Genomic DNA, 27439 nt, shown 5'->3' with positions numbered 1-27439 from the left:
ATTTGGTACTGAAGTGAAATATCTAATTGCTTCTTATAGCTGGTATTACTTCTTAACCATGTTTGCCTTAGCCTCAAGTTAACATTGGTTTTATTTATTTTTTTATCAGATTACTTCATTGTATGCAGGCACAAGGAGACAGGCTTGGAGAAGTGGGGAACAATTCACATACAGTCGGGGAACAAAATTAAGCCATGTACACTTGTTCTAGATGGTTCATAGAATGTGTAATATCTGAATGAGACAGCTGGGCCTTCACAACTGACTCAACTGATGAGATCTTTGTCATTTTTTTTATTATTTAGATTCTAGTTAGTTGACATACAGCGTAATATTGGTTTAGGGATAATACCGAGTGCTTGTCACAACAGGTGCCCTCTTTAACCCTCATCACACACCTAGCGCATCCCGCATCCACCTCCCTCCATAAACCCTCAGTTTGTTCTCTTATGGTTTGCTTCCTGCTTTTTCTATCTTTCTTTTCCTCTTCCATTATGTTGACCTGTTTTGTTTCTTAAATTCTACACATGAATGAAATCATATGGTATTTGCTTTTTTCTATCTGACATGTTTTGCTTTGCTTAATACCCTCTAGTTGCATCCACGTTATGCCTTGTGTATCCTGTGTATAGTAGGTATCACCGAACTGGACACAAGACAATATTACCCAGTACCTGCCATGGTTTCATTACTAATTCTGCTTTTGTTGTAAAAAGTACTATTGGGAAAATCTTAGTAAATCAAATTCCCATTTAACCTGCCTCATCGCATTCCTCTTCTACAAATCTGATGATTCTTGCTGGTAACCAATGAATTAGGGGGAAGCCTGATACATACATAGGGCAGCATGTAAGACACTGTAGGAACTTCTAGAAACAATGAGATAATATATTCTTGTCTGTAGTCTTTTTACTGTCCTTTGTGGTGCTGTTCAAATATTTTATACTTGGAACTAATCCAACTGTCATGATACCTACAGTATCAGCTATCTATACCCATTCTACCCAAATTCGTTATTGATATTAATAGGCAAAAGTAATAAAGGCCATGAAGGTCATATATGTACATAGGGCCATTCATTTGTGAGCATACAGTTTTTACATTTTTTTTGAAAGAGAAACATTAGTGTGTCGTTTTGAGCAAAGAAGAAAAAATGAACAGATAGGCAAGGGAACGAACGGGAAGGCTGGGACAGCCATGATATAGTGGGAACCCATATGTTATTTTCATTTATATTGTCAGAAGTTTTGCAGAAAGCCTTGGGTACTAATTATCTTTGTGGTTACTGACACCCAAGTGTTCCAGAATTTACCACCTCCCCACCCCCAGCCATACACCCACTCTTAGAACACTCTTGCTTTAGGATAGTCTCACGTGTCTAAACTATGTTTTCCATTTCCTTCCTTGGTCCCAGGGAAAAATTGTTAAAAGTGAGCTCCCAGGACTACGGGAGGGACCTTCAGGGGGTTCAGAACTTGCTGAAGAAGCACAAGCGCCTCGAGGGGGAGCTGGTGGCCCACGAACCCACCATCCAGGTAGGAGGAGTTGTATTCTAATAGCAGTCCCCGTACTATGGGAAGTAGGGTGATGGTACACAATACGGAGGTGGCACGCAGGGTCCCGGGAGCTAGGCACAGAGCTCACAGGCATTCTTCCCTCCTCTCATGTTGCCCATAAGTAGAAGGACTCTGCACAGGGATCTGTGCTTTTCCTTGCAAAGGGCGCTTTCAACACCCCAGTCACTGTGGCTGCTGACTAGGACGTGGGCTGGGATATCTGGAAGAGCTGTTCTTGAGCCGAGCCACAGGGGAAGAAGACCTCTCTGGGTCTGGCTCGGCAGCAGTGTCACCATGAATAATCCATGATCGTGGAGTGCAGCCTAGTGCAAGCACTGAAGTTGCACGAGGCGACCTTTAGCATGGTGGGCTTCATTGCAGGCATCTTCATTCTCCCATGATTTTCAAGACACACCCATGAAGTTTATAAATGACATGGAGTGTGGGAAGGGCTGGACACCTGGCCAGGGAGCTATGAGTCAATGAGGAGAGTCTATGGGGCAATGTGCCATGGGGGTGTGTGTTCTTCAGAATGTGCTGGATGCAGCACAGAGGCTGCAAGACAAGGCTGCTGTGGGGCAAGAGGAGATCCAGGAGCGGCTGGCTCAGTTTTTCCAACACTGGGAGAAGCTCAAAGAGTTGGCTGCCACGCGGTGAGTTGGCGATAAGAGGCCCCACTGTCTTCCTGGGTTGTTGGTGTTGGGCTTAGCATTGGCTGCTCCCCTCCACTCCCCATCTCTCTTTATCATCAAAGTCCCTGCTCAGACGGCAATCTTCCATGCAGCTTGCCCTACTTACCCCAGGAGGACGCGGGGAGGTTGTCTCCTCTGCGGCCTGAACACACGTCTGCTCCCATGCTTACTTGCAATTGTCATTTATTGTCATTTATCATTGTTGGCCTCATATGCCAATCCTTCACACCAGGGCCTGCCCCTTGGGTTTCTTTTACTGTGTATGACCCCCCCGCCCCAGGCTTAGTGCTGTGTGCAGCTCCTAGGAGTAAAAGAACAAAGAGGTATATTTTCTTCCTGATACCATACAGCCAATGAGAACCATATAGCCATATATCCAAACAGAATAATTTCTGCCTATGATAGGTATGTCTTCCTGGGGAAAACAAGGAAACTTCTAGCATCACGTGGTGCCTTCATTGGATAAGAGGAGTGGTGGTGCTTAGAGTATAAAGAGATACTACTTCACTGATGCTCTTCTCCAGCTCTGATGTTTGGGCCCCCATGTTTGGACAAGGCTCCCCTTCCCCAGCAAAGATTCCCAGAGAGCAGATGATGCCACAAAACTGACTGTCCGGGGCCAGGGCCTCCGCTGGTTCACAAGACCTCAGATTCGATCGTTCTGTGGCCTAGTGCAGTGGTGGTTGTGCTGCTCTTTGTGCTCCCCTGAGTACTGGTTTCTTCTCGTCCTCCCTGGGCTCACCACCCTGCTACAGAGGGCGTCAGCTAGAGGAATCCTTAGAGTACCTGGAATTCATGCAGAATGCCGAAGAGGAGGAGGCTTGGATCAGTGAAAAGGAAGCTATGGTCACCGGAGGGGCTTCTGGAGACACACTGGCCACTACTCAGGTGAGCAACAAGTCGAATAACTAATATCTTCTCTTTGGTTTGAATCTTTTCTTAAGTAGTCGACGTTTTCCTCTATGAAAAGAATCTTTCCCCTGGTGGGAGAAAAAGATGATGCAAATATGGATACTCCTGTCAGTTTTAAATATGAAAAATCAAGACCCAAAGATACAATCCTGGAATATATCAGGTGTGAAGGCAGGACTCAAAGCTCAATCCCATGATTTGGGATTTTGTCATCATAGTGACAGACCTTCCCTCATAGGGTGAGGTTTTCTAAAAATTCCCTCAGATACTAACGTTACACTGACTTGGAAAGATTCTTATGCCTGGGCATTGGTTGCAGTTTCTAGAAAATATAATTTTATTTTTTTTTTTATTTTTTTTTTAGAAAATATAATTTTAGAAGGGCTACCTGGCAGGTAGACTACTTTCACAATTTAGAGACATATTTGTAAATATGGTATAGAATTTCCCAATAAAGAAATGAATCTGTGTGGCCTTGAGTTAATATGGAGTTCTAGAGCTTTTGAGTGATCTTAAGAAAATAATGTTCTTGGGACCTTGAGATCTGTACCTAATAGCCTTAAAACTTAGGGATTTACCAAGAATTCTCTGTGGAGTTTAATTTGCTCTTATGTGATGACATAAGGAAAGCCTCACACTGGCAAGAGAAAGCTTAAAACCTGAATAGCATAAAATTCGCACTGCCAACCCCTTTCCTTTGAAAAGTCATTTGGGACATGTGCACATATGCCACACATTTAAGTGGTTTAAGTTTTCATATCACACACTCCCAAAGGCTTCTCTTTTATAAATGAAATCTTTTGTCTTGAGAATTGTGGATACACATGCACTTGTAACAATATAGAATTCTTAGGGAGGATTATAGAATATAGAATAGATCTATAATCTATAGATTATAGAATATAGAATTCTATAGAATATAGAATTATAGGGAGGCCCCAGGTACCATCTACCCAGGTTCGTCCAGAGGTGACACCTGCCAGGACACTGGCCCCTATGTGGTCAGGATGCAGGACATCACTGTCACCCTCTTCCCTCCTGTCTCCACCCCCTTCCTTATTCCTGGGCAACCACCAATCCTTTGTCAATAATTTCTGACATTTCAAGCATATTGTATAAATGAACTCATAGAGTATGTCACTTTTGGGGATCAGCTTCTCATTCAGCGTGTCCGGCGAATCATTCAGGTTGTGTGCAACAATAGTATTTCATGGTATGGATGTACCCATTTAATCACTTGGATGTTGAAGGCTATCTGGATTTGTCTCCACATTCAAGCTGTTATGAGTAAAGTTGCATTCAGTATTCATGCAGAAGCTTCCATGTAAACCTGAGTCTTCATTTCTCAGAAATAAATGTCTAGGAGTCCAATTGCTGGGACATAGGATAACTGCATATTTTGTTTTCTAAAATAAATTAATAAATACATAAAAATGTAAAAGCACAAAGCTGTTTCTAGAGTGGTTGTACCATTCTACACACTCACCAGCTGGGTATGAGTGATCCCAACTTTCTCCCCTTCCTTGCCGGGATCTAGTGCCGTCATCGTCTTTATTTTAGGCCATCTGATAGGAGTGCAGGATAGCTCATTGTGGTTTCAATCTGTATTTCCCTGACGGCTAATTTTTTATGTGATTTTTTTGCTGCTTATCTCTTTTCTCCATTGAAATGTCTCTTTGCCTCTTTTGCCCATTTTCTGATTGGAATGTTTGTTTGCTTTAACTGTTGACCTTCTGTGCTTTGCGTCAAATTTTAAAACTTTTTGCCTAGCCCTAGATCATGAGATCTTCTCTTATGTCTTCTTCCAAAAGTTTAGAGAGTTACATTTTAATTTTAAGTCCACAATCTATTTAGAGCTCACTGTTGTCTGAGATGAGAGCCAGGGCATGGCTCATCTTTTTACAGGTGTGAATGTGCCACTTTCATACCTGCCCACACCACTACATCTGATGTGTGATTTTTGTAGACAACATAGAGTTGGGTCAGATTTTTAAGCCCATTCTGCTAATCTTGATCTTTCAATAGGTGTATTTAAGCCATCACATTCAAAGGGTCGTCTTAATGAGTTTTTGCACTAACATAAAAATTCCAGGAAAAGATTTAATGAGTTTTATTGCTAATACTCCTCACTATTACCTTAAGATATTTATCCACATAGCCATTCTATGTCATCTTTCATGAAGAAAAAATTGACCTTCTGAGTTTTTGGTTTCCTGGGCCCATAAAGATTGGCTAATATAAGAAAAGAGAGTTGTTTACCTATTGTTGAATTTCAATTTCCTTCCCATGATCTCATCATCTCCCTTCGTTTAACATCTAAGAAGAAGAGAAGATGTTTCTGATCAACTTCTTGCAGTTATGAGATGTATTATAGATATATTTAAACCACGTTTTAAGCTTTTGGCCTTATCAACTTTTAAAACAACATTAAGGAGGCTAGTTAAGAATGTATTTTAAAGAGAGACATCTGGATTTTACTTAAAGGAAACTTGTGTTTGATGTGTGGTACCTGAGCTTCTGAGGTGTCCAAGGAGAAGCATAGAAAAGAGATTGGAAACAGAAGGTGACAGTGTTGAAAAGACTTTATTTCATGCATTATGAGTATGTGAAAAGATGGCTGAGTCAGTCTATTTTATATAGTGGATCATGTTCCAGTCTCCATGTACAGTTTCTGCATCAGGATAAAATAGAACAGGGCACCTGGGTGGCTCAGTGGTTGAGCTTCTGCGTTTGGCTCAGGTCATGGGATCGCCTCCCTGCATGGAGCCTGCTTCTCCCTCTGCCTGTGTCTTTGCCTCTCTCTGTGTGTCTGTCATGAATAAATAAACAAAATCTTTAAAAAATGATGAAATATGACACAGTCATACAAGATCATGTAGCTCACCTTGTATTTTAAAGAAACAACCATCTTATTTTAATGCCCAAGAAACCATGTATGGAAACCATGTATCAGAAATTCTTTTATTTTCAAAATGTAGTGGTTAAAAGTCTGGTAGTCACATGAAACCTGTTTCTTCCTTTGGCCTGGTTAGTATGTGATGTAGAAGGAAAAGTGGATGGGGTGCCTTTGTGACAAGGTGAGGCAAAGGCAGCAGAGAAAGCCCAGGCCCTTGAGGATGGGGGGTGATGGGCAGAGCTGGCTGGTCTGGATAACACTCAGGAGAATACAGAGAAGGAGGAGACACAAAACTCCCGGACTTCGTCTTGACTCCATTCTCCATCCTTCCAGCAGCAGGTAGACACAGAGAAAGTTGAGAGCGAGATTCAAGACAGCTCAATGTTCTCTTTAGCTGCCTTTGGGTCAGTTCTTTTGGTTTGTTTGTTTTGTTTTTAAGATTTTATTTATTTGAGAGAAAGCAAGAGAGAGAGAGAAAGAGCATGAGCAGGAGGGCAGGGACAGAGGGAGAAGCAGACTCCCTGCTGAGCAGGGAACAGGACTCAGGATTCGGTCCCAGAACTCTGGGAGGCAGACACTTAACCGACTGAGCCACCCAGGTGCCCCTAGCTCAATTCTTAGTGTAAGATAATACTTATTATCTTTCCATTGGGCATAACGTTCGATGGAATTATATAAATTTCGAAGTAGATGAATCCTTATATATTACCTTGACCAAACACTCTCATTCCAAAGTCCAAAAACGCCTAAGTTCACAGAGTAAGTTAGAAAGACTATCACTGTATTCCTTTGCCTCCTTCTTTTCTGGTAAGATTGCCCTTTTTGGCGAGTAAAGAGCCTTGGGAGAGGCATTGAGTGGCATTATGCAGGAGGTGGACACGCCTCTACTCCAGCAGCATTGCTGAATCATCCCTGTGGGTAGTAGTGTCAATGGGAGTCAGAATGTGGATGGGATAGATTGTCCAGGCTTGGATGTGTTGATTCTCACTGACTCATTCATACAGAGCTTGCTAAAGAAGCATGAAGCGTTGGAAAACGACTTTGCTGTCCATGAGACCCGAGTGCAAGGTATATGTGCTCAAGGAGAAGACATCTTGAATGAGGTGAGCAACTCGGGGATTCCAGGCCAAGCTCATTTTCCAAAAGGGATTGGTCCAAATACAGAATCATGAGCAGTGCTAAATCACACTGAATTTTAATAATTTCTGCCTAAGCTGCCTTGTTTTGCTCTGAGCAAGTAATTACCTATTCAGTCGCTGCTTTTTGAAAATTATTTTTTTCAAGTTCTTGTAGGGATACCTCTCAGATGTCCTTCAATCCTTTCTTGACCCTCCTACTCATTGTATGCAGGACATGGCATTTATAAAGGTCTTATGACATGCTTTGATTGTAGAGTGTTGCAAAAATGTGAAGAAGTTTCTTCATATGCCTGTAGGGAGAGGACCAGACTGAAACTTCTTTGTGACTTGAGAATCATTTTTTTATTTAAATGCTTGTTTTTACAAACCCTCACTGGTCTAAATGCTATACCAAGAACCTTGGACAGAGGGGACTCCAACTAAAAAGGCCACAATAATGTGTACAAACACAAGTAGATCTCCCAAATGCTAGAGTGGAAATAACCATCCTGGACATGGAGGAAAAATATAGTAAGTGCACTAGACCCAGAGGACAGTAGTTATGTATTTGGAATGAGAGACATGGCACCTTTTTATCATGCTAAAGAATTCCAGCTTCTAGCCCTAGACATCCACCCACGTATCTGTCCCTCCTCTCCTCTCCACCTTGATGTCGCAGGAGAAAAGTCAGCAGAAGGAGAAGATTTCTGCCAAGATAGAGTCTCTGAAAGAAAAGATCCCTTCTCTGTCCAGGGCAATAGATGCTTGGAAGTTGCAACTGGAAGATGATTACGCCTTTCAGCAGTTTAACTGGAAGGCTGACGTGGTGGAGGCCTGGATAGGTATGACATGTGAGGGCCAGGGTCCTTGGGTGTCAGAAATGCTGGTAAATTCCATGGATAGAAAGGCTCTGGGCTTTTCTCAATTCCCATGGGAAGAGAGATACTCTGTCCTCACCCACTCCTACCTTTTCTAGACACAATTATACTCTCATGTGCACACCTGCCCCAGAAAGCTTGCTGATGGGTGACTGAGGACCAGAATTCCAGAAAACACAATTTTGAGGAATTGGTGATTTTGTGTTTAGTATTCAGAAGGACAGAGCCATGGCAAAACTTCTAAAATACAGTGTGTTTGATCACTCGCAATTTATGTCTAATCTGCACTTTCCCTTCGGTTTTCAAAACACACAGAGGTTCCCTTGGCCCTAGCTCTGTTCCCGCCACTGCTATGCTGCAAAGTCCAGAGAAACCATCCATCCATCCCCGCTGCTCCCATATTCTAATAAATGATCCATTCCCAGAGTCAGGACGCTCTCGTAGGACTTAGAGTAAATATTTCTTTTCTCCTCAGCAAGGCCAAATCAAGAGCAACTACCATCCCCTCTAATAAATCCCCTTTGCTCTCTAGCTGAAAAGGAAGCAAGCCTGAAGACCAATGGCAATAGTACAGACCTCGCCGCCTCCCTCACCCTCCTGGCAAAGCAGGTGAGAACAGGGCAGCTCCTGGCCCACATTCATGGAAGCTGAACATTAGGATTATCCCATTCCCCGATTCTGTGGTTATTATCTGTAGGCTCTAATGTATCACTTTCATTTTTTAAAAATTTTTCTTTATTATATCTTTATATTATATTCCATTAATACCTTTTTATATCTTTATCATTTTATTTTACTCTCTCTGGGGTTAACTTATCTTTTTAAAACATTTCTTGAGGTGGTTATTTAGATCGCCAAATATTTGGCCATTCTGCTTTTCTAGCATCTTCATGTAAGGATATAAATTTCCCTCTAAGCAGAGCTTTACCTGCACCTCATAATTTCATATGTGACTTCTGCTATTGTCACTCAGTTAAAATGTTTCTGTTATTTCTAATTTCTGCTTTAACCCACTGGTTATTCCATAGTGTATTTTGCTAAATTTCTAAATGTTTGGGAATTTTCTTATTATCTTTTTTTGGCATTTATAGCTAGTTTAATTCCACTTTGTTTTAAAAACACATTCTATATTATTCTAGAAGCTTGATTTACATCCACCAAATGGTCCATTTTGGTAAATAGTCTATGTATAGTTGAAAAGGATGTGTATTTTACAGTGGTTTATATTACCTGCCAGATATTGGTTGTTAATCATGTTATTTAAATACTTTATTATTTTTATATATTTTGAAACTAGGTTTAAAGTTGTGTTAACATTTACAATTATAAATCACCTTGATGAATTGATACTTTTAATCATGAAATTTTTTTTCTAATAATACCTTGGTTTAAAGTTTTCTTTTTCATGTACTAGAGAACTAGGCTTTTTGTTTTGTTTTTTGTTTGAAGTGTATATCTATTTCCATCCTTTGGTTGTTTTTTTTCTTTTTTTACATTTATGTCTTTATATTTTATTTCTTTGTTGCTGATTTGATACACTTATATGCTGCAAAATTATTACCATTGTAGCACTAGCTGACACCTCCATTCCATCACGTAATTAATACTTCTTTTTTTGTGGTGAGAACATTTCAAATCTATTCTCTTAACAAGTTTCAAGTATATAATACTTACTGTTCTATTAGCCGTATATTAGATTCTCAGAACTAGCCATTCTTTTAGTCGGAAGTTTCTATCCTTTGACCAATATCTCCTCCTTTCCCCCACCCTCCAGCCCTTGGCAACCACCCGTCTCCTCTGTTTCTCTAAGTTTGGCTCTTCCAGATTCCAATTGCGAGTGATATCAAATAGCATTTGTCTTTCTCTGTCTGACTTACTTCATTTAATGTAGGCTCTCAAATTTCATGCAAATTGTCACAAATGGCAGGATTTCCTCCCATCTCATGGTTGAATAATGTTCCATTTTACACACACACATACACACGCACATCACATTTTTGTCATCTGGTCATTTGTTGATAGACACTCAGGTTGTTTCCATATCTAGGCTAATGTGAATGATGTTGCAATGAACATGGACGTGTGGAGTGTCTTTATATTTTAGATGTGTCTCCTAAAATCTCACAGAGTTGAGTGTTGTTTAGTTATCAAATTTGATCATTTTACTGGAATAGTGAGTTCATTTACATTTAAAGTAGCATAACTCATGAATTTTGATTGAGTTATAATTTAACACTTCCATCCCTCATCCAACCCCTACTGCTTGGCCAGGGACTGAAATAATTCAAGGCATAATTTTTTTTTTTGACTTGCCTTTTTCAATTAGCTCTTACTACTAGGGCCTTTTATGGGTCCAACTGAATCCCTTTCACTGAGGCTAGTCCTCTTTGTGTCCTCAACTCAGCGCTGTAAGACTATTGAGGAGGCTGTTTAGCATATTTGACTCTTCGTTACTGTTTTTCTGCTTGGCTTCTGGGACTCCTGTCCTTTACAGTTTAGGGAGCTGTAGATGCCATGAAGGAAAACAGGCAGAAGGTTGAACCAGCTTTTCTGCGGTGCTTATTCCATAGCTGCTCAAGTCCTGGCTGCCTGGTTCCCCAGAAACTTTCTCTTTAGTTTCATGAGATTATCAAGAGCTCTGAGCAGCTGCCTTTCCCTCAGTTGCTTGGCCTGTGTGGTCCACACGTCCTAGGGAAGTAATATCCAGAAAATATTACTCTGAATTTACTACTACTTCATCTCTCTAGAGTTTTGATTCCTTGAGGTATAGTTTCCCGAGTTGCATTCTGATCTCTTTCAAACAGCTGATGTTTTGTACTTTTATCCAGCAATTAAAGTTGTTCTCATAGGAAGAACTGGCTAAATACAAGCCACCCTGTTAAAGCTGGAAGTGTAGTACCCAGAATTTTGTGACTTTGATATCGACACCACACACACGCAAATGACTGTGCAACTGGCCCTGTAAGAGGTCTGTTGTCAGCGTGTGTACTTTCAAGATTTCAAGATCTCTAGTAGTGTACTGCTTCTTTTTTTTTTTTTTTTTTTTTTTTAGTGTACTGCTTCTAATCAGAACACAAAATCTAACAGGGTATGTACAGGAGTCTTAGGATGTGAGCTGTAGGAAGCATTTAGTTTTGACTCAAAAAAAGGAGATCATATCGTGCTCCAATATTCCCTTAGTATTAATTTTATACCTAACCTATGCTCTGATTCCAAAACATGCATCTACCAGAACTTAGCCATAATTCCAACCACAAATGTTCACTTAAATCTCTAAGTTATGTTTCCTTTTGCTTGGTCCTCACTCTGATTCTTTCCTAGACCTTACCTTGTTCATAATAAAAATCTGGTGGAACCCAGGTGTGAATGGCCCCTGGGAATCTACACTGTTTCTCTGTTCACAGCCTCTCTTTGGGTCTTTCCCAGGACACACTGGATGCCAGTCTGCAGAGTTTCCAGCAAGACAGACTGTCAAAGATAACTGACCTAAAGGACCAACTGGTGGCTGCTCAGCATAGCCAGACCAAAGCCATTGAGGAGCGCCATGATGCTCTGCTGAGGCGCTGGCAACAGCTGCTGGAGGCCTCTGCAGCACACAGACAGAACTTGCTAGAGAAGCAGCTGCCCCTACAGAAGGTAAAAAAAAAATAAAATAAAAAATACAATTTCAAAAAAGTCATGATCAGGCTTCAATTATCTGTATATTAGTCATGGAATCCAGAAATAGTACTGGAACTACTGTTTGGATCGTCTGTAGACATTTGAGTGAGTGCATGAAAAAGATCAGGAAGGGATTCTTATTGAACAAGAAGTAATCAGGGTGTTTTTAGACTGATAAGAAGGGTTTTTTTTAGAGAATTTGTCAGTTACCCAGCTGACTTGAGATGAAAGTCAGACACATCATAGAAGGACAAAAATGGTCCTAGCATATGGAAAAACTAAGCTGGCAGGCAGGAGGCAAGGCTTTCCTTACACTTTTCTCTAACCCAAATAAAAGGAGCACTTGACAAATAGAATTTGAATTCTCATCTTGTGTTCACCTTTCCTAGCTGGGAGACCTTGTACCTGTCACTTCACATCTCTGAACCTTGATTCCTCCATTAATGAAATAGGATCGCATTACCACTGGCTTCTGCGTTATGATGACTAAGAGAGATAATGGATCTGAAAATGCAGTGCAAACCACTAAGCTCTATATAGGCTTAAGTGATGAAAATGTTCTTTTTAGTCGTGGCTGCTAAGGTATTGGATGTTGATCATAAAAAATATCACTAATAGAAGGAAGTCAGGATGCTCAGTGAAATTACTGAGCATTCCTAGACTGTAAGAAATGTGGTACCGGGCAGCAAGTAAAGGTAAGCAGTTAGGGGAACTAGGAAACAAACACACAGATAAAAATTAGTCAGTCTGGACCCTTAGCTAATTACTCTACTGAAGGGCTTGGTACTTACACAAATAAAAAAAAAAAAATTAAGTGAAAAATTAAATCGATTTATGGGCAACTTTACACACATATATATATGCATTCAACATAGAAAGACACCTGGCATTCTGACTCCATTTGTCCTAATTTTCAAACTAACAAGAGTTTGTTATTTGATTTATTTTTATTTTTATTTATTATTTTTTTTATTGGAGTTCAATTTGCCAACATATAGCATAACACCCAGTGCTCATCCCATCAAGTGCCCCCCCTCAGGGCCCGTCACCTAGTCACCCCCACCCCCTGCCCGAGGTTTGTTATTTGAGTTCCTGATTGTGAAATCTGTGTAAAATACTCAGATGATCCAACAACGTAAAGTACTTTACAGGCTTTTGTGTCTTTCCCATGTAGGGGCCAGTTCAGCTTTCTCTGTATTAGTCTATTTTAGCAGAGATTGCTGACGTGAGTACAAGGTAAGATGTAATGGTGTAATACCTTTGTAATCCCTCTTCCATTTGGGCCAATTTTCTCCTCTTTAACCTCCAAATTTGGGGATGAAAACTCATTTTCACATTTGCCTCAGATAAATCTCTTGGGAAACACAAGCTGCTGACCCTAAATCTATGCTACGTTTTAAATCTACAACTACTCTTGCTCACTTACTCTTTGGAACAATCTGTACCATTTCTCTTGTTCAGAAATCCAGACAATTCAGTCATTTGGAGCATCTGGATAACTCCAGATGGTAACGTATGGCTAAGGGTACAGATTAGAGGTCGGGAACTAGGTTGAGGCCTGAACATGTCTTAGGAGGAAGGCAAGAAAAGAGCTCAGAGACAAAGAGACATCGGAGGGGCCTGGTCTGCAGGAGAGCAGAGGAGGGAAAGAAGCAGCAAACAGAGAATGAGAGAGACGGGCCTAACCCATCAATGATCCGTGTAGTCAGTGATTCACGCCTTCATTCATTGAACGCCTGCTGTTGCATGTTTGCCGCGTGTCAGGAAAAATCAGGGCAGAGACTTTGAGATAAATAAGAAATCGTGCGGGCTTATCACCGAAAACGGCTCTTGCTTGTTTTGGATTCTTGGTCCTAAAACAACTCTGGGACTCCTTCAGCCTCCTTATTTGTAGATAACGGAGGACTTGACTCATTTCGCACCAGGGCCAGGGCCCGGGCTGGCACCTCACATGCACCTGCCTGCCCACTGAGTGCATGTGCTCGGTGGTTTCAGTTCTGCTGTCTGGGAGAGCTGACCCTGAAAGTATTTGAGTATGGTTTTGGTGGTGGGGGGGGGTGTAGGGGTTTTCTTTTTGTTATTGCCATATTTTGTATTTGTTGTTTTATCCTGTTTTCTCTTTTGTGGAGGGCCTTTATCAGGAAAGACGGAGGTGACTTTTTTCTCTGCAGGCTGAGGAGCTGTTCATGGAATTTGCACACAAGGCTTCCATTTTCAACCACTGGTGTGAGAACGCCGAGGAGGACCTGTCGGAGCCTGTGCACTGTGTCTCCCTGAACGAGATCCGGCAGCTGCAGAAGGACCACGAGGCCTTCCTGGCCTCCTTGGCCGAGGCACAGTCTGACTTCAACTATTTGCTGGAGCTAGACCAGCAGATTAAGGACTTAAATGTGCCCTCCAGCCCTTATACCTGGTTAACAATGGAGGTGCTAGAGAAGTTCTGGAAGCACCTATCTGAAGTCATCAAGGTAAAGGCACATGGCAGAGACTTTCTTTCACTCTGGTGAGCGTGACCACCTAATTTATTATAGAAGTTGGGGGAGAGGGGACTTTTGAGAAAGAAACGACACAATTAATAACGACGCCAGGACAGTGGTCCTGAATGGGAACCGTCTAAGGAAATTTTGAAAATACGTTCACAGTGGGTGTAGCCCTACGCCCCAGAGTTCAGACACTCTTCTGCCTCTGGGTGTGAGCAGTGAACCGGGGAAGCAAACACAGGCTCCAGGAGGTGTTTTCAAACATGGGATGTGAAAGTTCATGAGGTTCATATGTATGTTCACAGCCTATAGATTGCCCCCCACCCCAGGCACTCCTTATTTTATACATAACTCCAAAGTGCCTTTTTTTTATATGCTTGTGTATCATTTTCATCTGTCTATAAAGATATTCATCATAGAAACTATGGAAAACATTAAAAAACAAAGAAAAGTTTTACCAAAATATCGCCAATTTTAAATGGCAACTCTTGTTACTACTTTTCCCTTTATGGCCACTTTTATGTTCACTTAAATGAAGTTTTCACCCAGAAAAAAAAAAATGAGAGGAGGGATGATTTGCCTTTAGTATTAGCGTATTTGCCACTGGGCTTGGTCTTAGAGACACCTGCAAGTACTCATGGGGCGGGGCGTGAGGGAGCTTCCTTCCCCTTTTGAGGCCAGGAGGAAACATGAGCATGGAGCACATGCTTCCAGAAGACACTTAGACTGAGGGGAGGGCAGGTGTTCAGCTGAGCCTAGGAACCAGCTATTTTACTGAAAAGATAGGTCTTCAATGTTCACGCCACTGTCTGTGATGTGGGGCTTTAGGAGCGGGAGCAGGAGCTACAAAAGGAGGAGGAGAGACAGGTCAAGAACTTTGAGATGTGCCAGGAGTTTGAGCAGAATGCCAGCGCCTTCCTTCAGTGGATCTTGGAGACCAGGTGCGCAGCGCTGCCTCTAAAGCCATCATCCCTGTGTCGCCACAGGGATGAAATCCATATCTGAGGGGAGCGGGAGGGGGTCCTGCAGCAGTTATGCTGTTCCAAAATCACCAAATCCTATCTGTCCATTTCATTGGGAATTGATGTTTTTCTAAATCAGTCCTTGCAAAATCAAGAAACAAGAAGGCGATGCCACTGCCCATTGTGTATACTTCCATACTCTCTCCTAGACACTCTCATTTTTTTCCTTTTGACTGTATTTAAAGTCTAAAATGATACAGTCCCTTATGTCTACACTCTACAAAGTGCTTCCACACCCACTACCTCCCTTAACCCCCAGAGCGACCTTGAAAAGTGTACAGAGCGGGTCTGATTAGCTCTGCCTCCGAGTGCGGAAGGAAGTTCAGTGGACAAACGGACTTGCTCAAGGTCACATAGGATTTCATTGGCATGACCAAAGGCAGAGCCTGCCGAGAGCACCTGCTATGAAGCTCTGGTGCTGCCTGAAATAGAACTGTGGTGAGAATCAGTGAGATACTACGTGCTGGTTGCTCTTATCAAAGGCGGAATGTCTTATACGTGAAAATAGCATTTGTCGCATCTTCTGGGGCAAATGACCTGGAAAAGAAGAGATGTCGAGAGTTGTAATACATTAGAACAACTGTCAAAGCCGGTAGGCCCCATCCAGTAGGTGGGTCAGGAATGCGGAGTTTTGAGAGTGAAAGCGGTGGTTTAGACCATCTGTGATACATATACTGTTTCTACAAACTCAACAAGGAGAAACCAGGTGATGAGCAAGAGGAAATCATGTGTCACAGCTAAAAGTCATCCGGCAGAAAGCAGAGGAAGCACAGTTCATCCTCCTCTGCCCCGGGTTTTGTCCCCCATCCCCTGGCAGCATGCCCAGCACTGAGTACGTCACATGACTCCTGAGCTCCTCATCCTAAGACAGAGCTTCTCAGGGAGGGAGGGATGCTGGGAGCAGGGGCAAAACTCGTTCCTGTCAGATTTAGAATGTTTCATAAATCTGAGGAAAGAAGATCACTGAAGGAATTTGTGTTAACTTGTGCTTTCTCTCTTTTTTTTTTTTTTTTTTTTTCCTCTTTTCTGATTCCTGTTCCGGACTCCCGTGTCCAGGGCTTATTTTCTGGACGGGTCAGTATTTTACGTTATCATGTTTGTTTTGTTATATTGTTCTCGAAGATGAATAATAAGGAGGGTTTAGCACCGAGGCATCTATCATCATCATCTCCCTCACCATCAGGTTGAGATGGTGCCCAAATGGATGGTGCGGGGTGGAAAGAGGAGTGCAGGCCGTATCAGCCTGCCTTCAGCCCACTAGAGGGAGTCATGTCCTCATTAGATGGCAGGTAGGTTTGAGAGGAAGAACCTAGAGGAAGGTGTAGAAGCCTTCTGCCAGACACAGAAGGACCAGGGCAGACCTTCCTTCTCTTCTCATCTGTCTAGCAACCTGCCAATTGGCAGAAGGGTTTGGTCTCGTGAAAATCCGGTCTGAAAATTCATTTCAGACAGGCCGTATAATAGACGTACAAGTAGAGAAATGTAGGGTGTCAGAATTGGTGAATCTGGGTGGAATACTGACCTCTGATGCTATGAAAAACATTTCCCTCTCGTTCTTAACTAGGTCTTTGCTCAAAGAAACAGGAACTCTGGAATCCCAGTTGGAAGCAAATAAAGTAAGTGATGTTTGCTTAGCTGAGGATGGTGTCAGAATTACGAAGAGTGCGAGGAAGACCGCGTAAAGGCAACCCTAAGAGTATTTTTAGGCAAACTCCTTGGCCTTGAGGTCAAGAACGTAAGAGTCTAGTCCCAACCCTGCCAGCAATTCGCATTCTAGCCATCGGCCGCCGCTTCACCAGCACGGACATCAGTGTAGCTCAGTCACATTAATTCCCATGTCTCTACAATGGAGTTCATTAATTCCCTGCATCGCAGAGTCACTGCAAGACACTAAGAAAGAAAACAGACGCAGAAGCTATCATCATTTGACATCATAATATAATTAAATCCAGATGGTCTTTCAAGAGCTGAGCGTAGCAATGGGCTGGAACAGTGTTTCTTAACCTTATTTTCTATTGTCCCACCTCGAGAACATTTAATTAATTAAATCCAATTCCTCCCTAATGAAAGAACTTCAGTAATAAAGAGTAAGATGTTGTCAGGTAGGACCGATCTCTGGAGGGCCACAAGCTATTGTACTATGTAAGGTATTTAGTATTTCCACCCATCCCCCTCCTCGGAACCCATTCACTCCTCCCCTACTCGGGGAAAAATACTTCCCTGTCGAGAAAGCATGACCTACATGCAGGCGATGGGCAGCGGATGTGCCTGGACAACAGGTGCATCCTGGGGAAGTCGGTCTGCGTGGCTGCAGGGGAGTGGGCAGCAGTTCAGCCACAATCCCCAGAGCAGATAACCTATGGCACAGATCCCTGGGAGCGGGCCACGCAGGCATGCTGGGAATGCTCCTCCCCTCTTTCTGCAGCATATAACTACTAGCTCTTGGGGCACCTGGGGTCTCAGTGGCTGAGCATCTGCCTTCGGCTCAGGGCGTGACCCCGGGGTCCTGGGATTGAGTCCTACATTGGGCTCCCTGCAGGGAGTCTGCTTCTCCCTCTGCCTGTGTCTCTGTCCCTGTCTCTGTGTCTCTCATGAATAAATAAATAAGATCATGTATATCTATATCTATCTACAGAGATATATATATATAAAACTACAAGCTCTTAGGTTTATATATTACAGATGACCAGAATGGCAAGGGTCACATCACCTAACCTTCCCACCATCACATAAACGAGGAATACAGAAGCGGATTTCCTGAGCAGTTCCTTTTACCCAGAGGACAGGACGAGTCCCGAGAATAATTTAAAAGGAGCAATTAGGAGAGACCCAACCTCCTCAGCTCCTAATCTCCTCTACCATCCCTTGGTTTGGAGCCGGCACCCCGCGTGACTGCTTCTCTCCTTCTTGTCTCTTCTAGCGGAAGCAGAAGGAGATCCAGGGCATGAAGCGCCAGCTGACCAAAATTGAGGATCTGGGAGACAGCTTGGAAGAGGCTCTGGTCCTGGACATCAAGTACAGCACTATTGGGCTGGCCCAGCAGTGGGACCAACTCCACCAGCTGGGGATGCGGATGCAGCACAACCTGGAACAACAGATCCAAGCCAAGTACTGTGGACCCATGACCAGGGCTGGGCAGGGTGTGGGTGGTAGCAGGTGTCAGAACTTAGCCCCAGGGGCTAGAGTTTGGGGTATTAGATGAAAGAGCTGCTTCAGAGATATCATCACCTCCAGAATCAAAACTCTCTTTCTCTCTCCTGTCCCACAGAATATTTCTTTTTATATGGGAGTCTATTTTGAAACAGGAGACCGTGCTGCCATCCCCTTGAAGCTACTCCTCACCTAGTATTCAGAGTCCCTTCACCATCTTATATGATCTCTCTGGGGAGCAATCCCTTTTGTAAAAGTCCCTCTCAAATGTCTAGACTGCAAGAAATATTCAAAGTGTAGAGCCAGAAGAGTAGAACTCGCTTGTTTGTTTGTTTTTTTTTCTAAATAAATTAATTAAATCAAAATAGCTTTAGGTCTCGGTAATAATGGCAGCATTATTGTCTAGATCAGGGATTGGCAAACTTTTCCTATAAAAAGAGTGATCATTAATGTGTCAGGTGTGCTGAGTCATGTGGTCTCTGTTGTAACTATTCACTCCACTGTCGTAGAGAGAACAGGCTGTTGACAGCCCACAAATTCACGAACGTGTCTATGTTTCAATAAAATTCTATTTATGGACACTGGAACTTGAATTTCATGCAATTTTTATGTTTAATGAAACATTTCCTCTTTTGAGGTAGCTCATTAAACTGTACAAAAGCAATGGCAGATGACATTTGGCCCATGGGCTATCGTTTGCCAACCCCTGAACTGGATGACCTGAGTAGCATAATAACCACTAACATCCCTTTACATTCCACATTGTGTGTCTTCTGCTATTTTTCTGTTTGATTTCATGAGCTAATTCATATTTTTCTTTTCAGAGACACCATAGGTGTGAGTGAAGAGGCTCTGAAGGAGTTTAGCACAACCTATAAGTGAGTTTAACCTCATAGTTGATCAGCTCCTTGTTTTCCAACCCATTTGGAATGAATCTACAAATAACTGATTTTTCCCCCTCACTATTGGTGTGGTAGGATCTTGAATGAAGATCTAGATGTGTTAATTAACTTCAAGTCATGACTTTTACTATGTCTGTGAGATGCCTGGACTTCAGAAAATACATGCTCTCATTTTATTGGCAATATATTGGCAATTTATTGGCAAAATGCTCAACATTTTATTGCCTTTGCTCCATTCACTGGGTTAAAAATCTTTCAGAAACACAGGCAAGCTCCTCACTCAGTTTTCTGATGACCTGTGGACATGTTAAAGTCTCAGCTGATCCAAAAAGAACTGTTCTTTTCTATTCTAACCTGGTTCTCTATTGAACTTGACAAAATATTTTTGTTCTTCAGACATTTTGATGAGAATCTGACAGGCCGCTTGAGCCACAAAGACTTCCGGTCCTGCCTGAGGGGGCTCAATTATTACTTGCCTATGGTGGAGGAAGATGAACCTGAGCCCAAGTTTGAGAAGTTCCTGGATGCTGTTGATCCAGGAAGGTAGGAAGAAGACCAAACATGAGACCACAGTAGGGAATGGGGTCTAGAGAAATGAGCAGAGATTGAAATGATCCATGAAACAGGTAATTAACTCATCTTGAGAACAGGAAGATAGACCAGCAGATGTGAATTGGGCCCTCATGGGATTAGCTCAGAAGCTCATAGCACTGTTCCAACTCTGGCACAGGCTCTAGTAATCTGCCCAATTCCTGATTTCTGTTTGATCTTTGAATCTCTGCTCATTCTGAAAAAGGACCTCGATAGAAGAATCCTGCCATGTGTCTAAGGTCCTAAGGTCCTGGATGATTTGGAGGCCGACCGGTGGGGGTGGGGTTGTTTGCTTGTCGGGTGGACTACAGTCTTGGAGGGATCCCTTCACTGTTGGGGACTGATTCTTTCTAATGCCAAGGATGAGAAGACCAGAAATAGAGGTCTTCAACTCAATTTGAAAAGCTTGAAGTGCCTGGGAAGGGGTGCTGATCGAGACTCCCAGACTGTGTGGAGAGTCCAGCCGGAGGGCTCACGTGGGTGTGGAGGCTGGGGCTTGGGAGGGAGCATTTACTTAGCTGCAAGGGTGAGAGGCGTTGGGGCCAAAATAGAGGTCACAGCCCACAGTCTCAAGGAGGGGAGCCCATTTCTCCCACAGGAAGGGCTATGTCTCACTGGAGGACTACACCTCGTTCCTGATCGACAAGGAGTCAGAGAACATCAAGTCCAGCGATGAAATAGAGAATGCTTTCCAAGCCCTGGCAGAGGGCAAGGCCTATATTACCAAAGAGGACCTGAAGCAGGTCAGATTCCGGTTGTGTCCACTGTCACTCTGCTCCCATGGCAATCCAAGCATGCTTCTCTTGGGCCTGACAGTCTACCATTAAAAGCTACCCTCCTCCACCCACTTTTGTTGTTGTTGTTGTTTTTGGCTCAGACATTGTCCTGCACTAGTTACCACTTGCTTTGCTCACCACTTCAGTTTATGTTGTCCCAGCATGAAAATTACAGTCATTCTCTAATGATTATAAGGGTCAATTCCAAACCCAAAACTCAGTTTTTAAGGCTATATCTTTAATAACCCAAATTTAGGAAATGGGATAAAGTGTGTAGTCAAAATGAGATGAGACTACTAAGGTAAGGGCTCAGTTGAAAAGATGAGCTGGTCTTACTCATTAGACATTACAGATTCCTGAGAAGGTCCACGATAGGAACAGGGCTGGCTGCTGTTTCTCCGTCTTTCTGCCCCCTGGGTCCTGGGTATGGGGCCTATGGCCAGCCCCAAGGAGCCAGCTATTTTTAATCCCTATATCTTTATCTCTTTCCTTTTTGTTTCAGGCCCTAACCCCAGAACAAGTGCAGTTCTGTGCCTCCCATATGCAGCAGTACGAGGACCCACGAGGCCGAAGCCACCTCGCTGGCTACGACTATGTGGGTTTCACCAATTCATTCTTTGGCAACTGATAAGCAGTTTTTCCCGAATCATAGAAACTCTTGGTGTGGTGGGAAGTACTGGGGGAGGAAGAAAACAGGCAAGTATGGGGAGGGGGAGATAGTTGTGTGTGCGTGTGTGTGTGTGTGTGTGTATGTGTTAGAGCATTTGGAAATGTCTCAGGTTTGGGGGATAATAAGGCATTCACCAAGCTAGGGGAGAGAAAGCATCACAGGCTTATTTTGTATGCAACCCCCTACTCAGGGACCAAAGTCTCAATTTTTTATTTGTCAGGTTCTATGCATCTATATTACTTTGTTTTGTTTTGATTTTGAAATAAAATATTTCCTTTTAAAAAAAGTTCATTTGTTTGAGTATTTCTTTTTAATAGGGCAACGTGAAATCAAATGTTACTGTATTTCTGAGAACCGTACTGTCCTCTAAACACGGGCAGCTAATTACACTGCAAACGAGAGCCATGGCAGGAAGGATAAAGTCCAAGACGAGTTACAAAGAGTTTCTCTTGAGTTTTGGAATGCAGACAAATCCTTACATTTGAAAATGAAGGTATTTGACATTCTGGATAACCCCAATATTTTAGTTCGTCTGTAGAAGAAGAAGAAGAAGACCTGTGTTCTTCTCATTCTGTCTCTTCTCCATACTTCTCCATCAGAGAGGATGTCATTACTCTCAGAATGCCAAGGTTCTGGCAGGGCACGGCTTCCTTTTGTCTTCCATGTCCCCATATTTTTTCTTAAATTTTAATATGATAAAAAGAATATTTGTTTTGATTGACTTCTGCCTCCTTTTAGACTAAGAGTCAGAATCATTTTAAAAATGAAGAATTAAGAAGAAACAAGGAGAGGGGGTGCTGTCTCCAAAGAATGTTCAGGCCAATGCTGACGATCTGTCTGGACTTGGAAAAAGTCCATGGTGTCATTTGCCGGCAAGAATCCTGCAGTCACTATCTCCGCCTTGTGTGGCAACGTTGGGAATCCTGCGAGGTCGCCGCCGCCAGCCCATGGATATTACCACCTGGTCTCAGCCTTATCGTTCCCACAAAGGGAAGGACAAATGCTGTCCCAGGAGCCGTTTAAATGAATTTTGGTTAAAACTACATCAACGGGGCAACAAATAGGGCAGCTGCAAGCGTTGCTGTCTAGAACCTTCGAACAATCCTCAATGGCTATGTTGTGTGCCCTACTCTGGAGATTCTATATTAATCTTCACCTAAAGAACCCTTTGAAACAGGTGCCGCTCTCATTTCATTCTACGGCTGAGAAATGGAGGCGCAGAAAGGCAAGAAGCTCACTCTAGGTCGCATGCCTAAAATGTGGCAAGACTTTGACCTCAGGAAATCAAACTCCAGAGTCTCCAATGTTAATAGGCTGTCAGAGGGCCAGGAGTTGGGCATATGTGGTCATGTTCACATTGGAGGGGCCTCTGCTGTGTGTGTGCACACGCACCCCTGAAAGCATAGTTTGGTCCTTGCAAGCACATGGTCACTTCCCACCAAAGGAGGGAATTTGAATCACTTAGAAAGATTTTGTAAACTCTTTCTGCCTGTCCCCACCCCAGATCACTTGTGGCTTGGTCTGTAGGGTTGGCTCCCAGGAACACCTGCTCTGAAACCCACCCCCAAGTGTGATTTTTACATCCTTCCAAACATAAGACTGTTATTACATTTGGAAGTCAAAAGGACCTTTGAGAATTGCTTAGCAATTCTTGGAACATCGTTACCCACCAGGTCTCAGTGTGCATTTAAGGAATGTTATGCTAGATGCACTGAATGGATTCTGGAAATGAATCTGCTCAGACAGCCTCAGTGCAAAGGGGAGATTACTCCCAGCCTGAATGGTGAAAAGACCCACTCTGAGACCCACTCCCTTGCAGCCACCTGACCAACTTTCCTACCTCTCTCCAACCTGTTCTCTTCTCTGGGATCTGGCTTCCTTCCTCCCAAATTTAGTTTCCATGAAGCTCTAACTAGAGGCTGTGCTTCTTCCCTGAGAGCATGAAAAAATATGGATTCTCTGTAAGTTCCTCTATAAGTTCCCTCTCTTAAATCATGCCCTGCTGCTCACTCATTGCTGAATTATGTGAATCCTGCATTTTCAAAAATCTCTTCTGTTTGTAATTTTCTTCAGCTTCCAGTTCCACTACGTATGTTCTGGGCTGCAGATATTTCTTTTTAGGACGATGGTGATGGATTCCTTACTGATCCCATTGCCTCTGTTTTCTCTCTGCTGAGATCTGTCCTCCTCTCTGCTGCTGGATCAACCCTCCAAAATCAGGTCCCTGATGCCACTCTGCTCTCTGCTCAGAGGTTTACTCTCCCACTGCCAAAGGGATCAAGTCTGAACCAAGGTATTGAAGCTGCTGTCTGCAAAGAAGTCTTCCCCCAAGCTCACCTGGCATCGTTTGGGACACATTTTCAGTACCTCTGGACAACTCACCACACTCTGAAACAGGCTTAGCTTGCCTTGCCATTGAGGCTTCAGTTACTCTGTTCCCTCTTTCAGAATATACTTTCTCCCCATTTACTGCATTCAAAACTTACCCATCTGTTAGGAACAAATTCAAGTACCTTAGACACAAAGCCTCGGAGTCTCCACTGAGATTAACCTCTCCTTAAACTAAAAGCCAATATCACTTTGCTTAGCATGTTATCAATAAAATCAGCTGACATGTATTGGAAGATCATTATGATCCAGGTATTGTGCTAAATTCTTTGCACCTATGGTCCTGTTTAGAAAGCGGTGCAAAACTACAGGGATAACCACTTTACAGATGAGGAGATAGAGGCTGAGACAGGCTGCTAACTCACCCAGCATCACACTGTAAGTTACAGGGCCTATATTCAAACTCCTACATGACAGCTGTGTAAATTCATTACACTTTTACTTGTCTCTAAGGACGTCTGTCCCGTGCATGACATATTGCAGGTGGAAAGTGCGATACACAGGAGAGCGTGTCCGCCACGGATTCCATGGGACGCTATCCATGCTAGACAGTGAGCCAAGTGAGGAGGTCCTCAACACCCAAGATCATGAGGCCATCACAGAGCAGTGACAATAATCAAGGAAAATGGGAAACATGTGTCTTTCCTGAGATACAATCCATACACTGGGAGATCTAATTACAACGAAGAGCACAAAGTGACGATGAGTCAGAGATAAAGAGGACAACAATATTAAAATATATATATAAAAAAAGATGAAAGACACCCCATGAGGGAGACAAAACAACCTGCCTTTTCATTTAACAGAGCATTCAAACTCATCCGTCAAATGGATTCTCACCTAGTTTCAGACCTTAGAAGAGCGTTATAGGTAGGATAGTCTAACTGCAGGAATTTTAGACATCTCTATGGTATCCTGATAGGGCTCCAGCCAGCCCTACTTTGAACTTGAACATGCCAAACTGCTTCCGTCTTGTTCAGCAGAGCTGGAAAATACTTACTGTATTGGAGCTTCTGTGGTGGTGGCATCTCTGAGGCTGAAAGTGGAAATTCAGATTTTTGAGCCCAGGGTGAGTTAAGCATGGTGGACAGAATGGGAAGCCCTGCTCCGTATTCCAAAGTGCAGGCAGCAGGACAGGGCCCTCCCACAGGGTTGGGGGTGGGACAGCTTTGATCTGAGACCCTGAGTATCAGGCCTGCTGACCTGGGTTCCTGGTCTCAGTCCACCCTACACAAAAGAGCCTGTCCCTCTGGGGGAGCCTTCATCCTCTACCCAGCAATCTGCCTCGGAAGGCACTTCTCAGGGCTGTCTGCACAGCCCGATTCCTTAGACTGTAAACAATGGGGTTGAGGAGGGGAGTCACCACGGTGTAGGTGACAGCAATAAGCTGATCTCGCTCCAGAGAGTAACTGGCTTTGGGCCTCAAGTACATGAAGGAGGCACAGCCATAGTGCACAATGACCACGGTGAGGTGCGAGGCGCAGGTGGAGAAGGCCTTCTTCCGCCCCTTGGTGGAGGGGATCCGCAGGATTGCTATCAGAATGTAGGCATAGGAGATGGTAATGGAGCAGAAAGAGACCAGGAGGACCAGCAGGCTAAGGATGAGGATGCCCAGCTCACTTGGGCCCGTGTCCCCACAGGCCAGGCTCAGCACTGGAGGTGTGTCACAGAAAAAGTGCTGGATCTCGTGAGAGCCACAGAATTGGAGGTGGAAAATGACCAGTGTCATTCCCAGCCCAAAGAGATATCCAGTCAAGAAGGAGGTGCCAACCAGCTGGGCACAGAAGGTAGGATTCATGTGGCTGGTATAGTGCAGTGGGTCACAGATGGCCACGTATCTGTCAAAGCCCATGACAGCCAGAAGGAAGCAGTTGGTACAGGCCCACGAAGCGGAGAAGAACATCTGGGCAGCACAGCCCTCATAGGAGATGGCCTTGCTCCCCATGACCAGGCTGGAGAGCATCCGAGGGATGATGCCCAGTGTATAACAGGTCTCAGAGAAAGACAGGAAGGAAAGGAAGAAGTACATGGGGCTGTGCAGGTGGCTGTCCAGCCGGATGACTACGATAATGAAGACATTGCTGGTCAGGGTGACAAGATACAGGGAGAGGAATAGTGCAAAGAGCAGGAGCTGCAGCTCCCCAAAGCTGGAGAAGCCCAGGAAGACGAATCCCCTCCAGATGGTTGCATTGGCCTGTGCCATCCTGAGTGGCACCCAGGGAGACGTGCTGCTCCCTTCCACCTCGCCGGCAGATGCCTCGCTTCTTTAGGAAGCCGGGTGAGGTGGATTCTCATATCCTTGTGCCTGTTGTAACTCAATAAGAAAGCTCTGATTTTGACCACAACCAAACCTCAGAAATTTATAGCATTAGCCACACACATATGGATCCGTTCTCACACGCATATAGGTACGTGCACAGGTACAAAGACACACGCGACTCTGCATACATACCTGCCTACCACACACAAAGCGCTCATACACAGGCATGCCCATTTCACACTTTCAACTACTCTATGCCGTGCAGATTGGCCATGAATGGCCGTACTCACAAATATTTCAGGCACGTTGTAAATGCCTGTCTTTTGAGACAGCACAGAAGTAAGTAGACGTGCACCACACTTCATTTATACCAACATCCTACACACACATAAGAATACAGATATGGGCACGTAGTCGCTGCTCTTGAGAACGTGGCGTGCGATCCTTGTTGGGGATCATTCTGTAGGTCGGGTGACACAGCCAAGACTAGAAAAAAAAAAGTCTGGGTCCTAATCTAACATTCCTTCCCCCAAACGATGCTGACTCTTCTCGGACACGGGGAGATGTGTGCCCCCGTGAGCACGGAGCTCCGTGACAAGGCCTCTTCTGTGCTGCCCCCACCCCCAAGTCTCTCCCATGTGAGGCCAGGCCGAGCGCCGAGGGAAGAAGCATCGGAGCTCAGGGAAGAGGTGGGCCCCTCAGGGTCGTGCCTGGGCAAGAGAGGGCTCTCCGCTCATCCGCGGAGGCTCAGGGTGAGGAGGCCCCTGCTTCGCAGCAAAATGCCTCCCCACCGCCCTGCCTGCAGGACACCTGAGACCCGTCTCAGACGCCCCTCCTCTGAGCAACAGGTGACGTTCCCAAGTGATACCAAGACATTCCCGAGGCCCCAGGAGGTGAGTCATCTCCGCTTCTGTCAAAACAGCTTCTCCCCCTGAGGGTCACCAGTCCCCCTCGGGTGCTGTTGCAGGAAGCACCCTCAACCGTGCTTGTCATTAGCCATTAATATTCTTTTGGGGAAAGCAGAAGAGGAAATGTGAGCAAAGAGACGCTAGGATCATGATTCAAACAGTAATTCCATTATGTGCCAACTATAACATTTATCATTCTCATATGTTAAGTCTCTTTGAACACTTAAAATGACCTGGTGAAAAGGGTTGACAGTTGCATTTTATAGAAGAAGAAACCGAGCCTGCCAGAGTTTCAGTGACCCATCCGGGATCTCAGAACTCGGATTCATGCTCTTAAAGTCTCCCTGTAAGATGCATAGTAAGAACATAGGAATTCACCTGCCCCTGCTGTTGTCTCAAGAGCGGGAGAGGAGCGTTCCCAGGGTGTGTCCAGGTCCAAAGGAGCATGCACACACTCATGGTCCTATACTGAGACCCCCCTCGTTCCCCCGGCTTACCTTCCTCCCACATCCTCATCTGTCCACTTCTCTCGGACACATCTTTTCATTTTATCAAATTTTTAAAAAGATTTATTTATTTA

The 27439-nt window shown here is 43.9% G+C and overlaps 2 protein-coding genes across 4 annotated transcripts in view; one reads left to right on the top strand and one right to left on the bottom strand.

Moving 5' to 3' along the window:
• SPTA1 (spectrin alpha, erythrocytic 1) overlaps positions 1 to 21356 on the top strand; it is a 64515-nt gene extending 43159 nt beyond the window's left edge. For 2 of the 3 annotated variants that reach the window (XM_041722156.1, XM_041722154.1), the window contains exons 36-51: positions 1415 to 1535; positions 2088 to 2209; positions 3004 to 3136; positions 7061 to 7159; positions 7854 to 8016; positions 8585 to 8661; positions 11479 to 11688; positions 13884 to 14180; positions 15021 to 15133; positions 16271 to 16288; positions 16779 to 16830; positions 18135 to 18322; positions 19189 to 19242; positions 19663 to 19809; positions 20456 to 20600; positions 21136 to 21356. In XM_041722156.1, the coding sequence (XP_041578090.1) occupies positions 1415 to 1535; positions 2088 to 2209; positions 3004 to 3136; positions 7061 to 7159; positions 7854 to 8016; positions 8585 to 8661; positions 11479 to 11688; positions 13884 to 14180; positions 15021 to 15133; positions 16271 to 16288; positions 16779 to 16830; positions 18135 to 18322; positions 19189 to 19242; positions 19663 to 19809; positions 20456 to 20600; positions 21136 to 21261 (2065 nt within the window). In that variant the 3' untranslated portion in view covers positions 21262 to 21356. Of the gene's footprint in view, positions 1 to 1414; positions 1536 to 2087; positions 2210 to 3003; positions 3137 to 7060; positions 7164 to 7848; positions 8017 to 8584; positions 8662 to 11478; positions 11689 to 13883; positions 14181 to 15020; positions 15134 to 16270; positions 16289 to 16778; positions 16831 to 18134; positions 18323 to 19188; positions 19243 to 19662; positions 19810 to 20455; positions 20601 to 21135 lie in introns of all 3 variants that reach the window. The other variant, XM_041722157.1, reaches the window with a different exon arrangement.
• Positions 21357 to 24952: 3596 nt separating this feature from the next.
• LOC121501569 (olfactory receptor 10Z1) lies at positions 24953 to 25894 on the bottom strand. The gene has a single exon (XM_041773744.1). The coding sequence runs from the start codon at positions 25892 to 25894 to the stop codon at positions 24953 to 24955; it is 942 nt and encodes a 313-aa protein (XP_041629678.1).
• Positions 25895 to 27439: the final 1545 nt, after the last annotated feature.

The sequence above is a fragment of the Vulpes lagopus genome, chromosome 11 (genome assembly GCF_018345385.1).
Source record: "Vulpes lagopus strain Blue_001 chromosome 11, ASM1834538v1, whole genome shotgun sequence".
In the NCBI taxonomy this organism is placed as follows: Eukaryota; Metazoa; Chordata; class Mammalia; order Carnivora; family Canidae; genus Vulpes; species Vulpes lagopus.
Note: the sequence above shows the minus strand (reverse complement) of the source record. Positions and strands in the feature narration are given on the sequence as shown.

Bases quoted from the DNA above. Each gene is read 5' to 3' on its own strand.
- LOC121501569 (XM_041773744.1), bottom strand. From the start codon at position 25,894: ATGGCACAGGCCAATGCAACCATCTGGAGGGGATTCGTCTTCCTGGGC.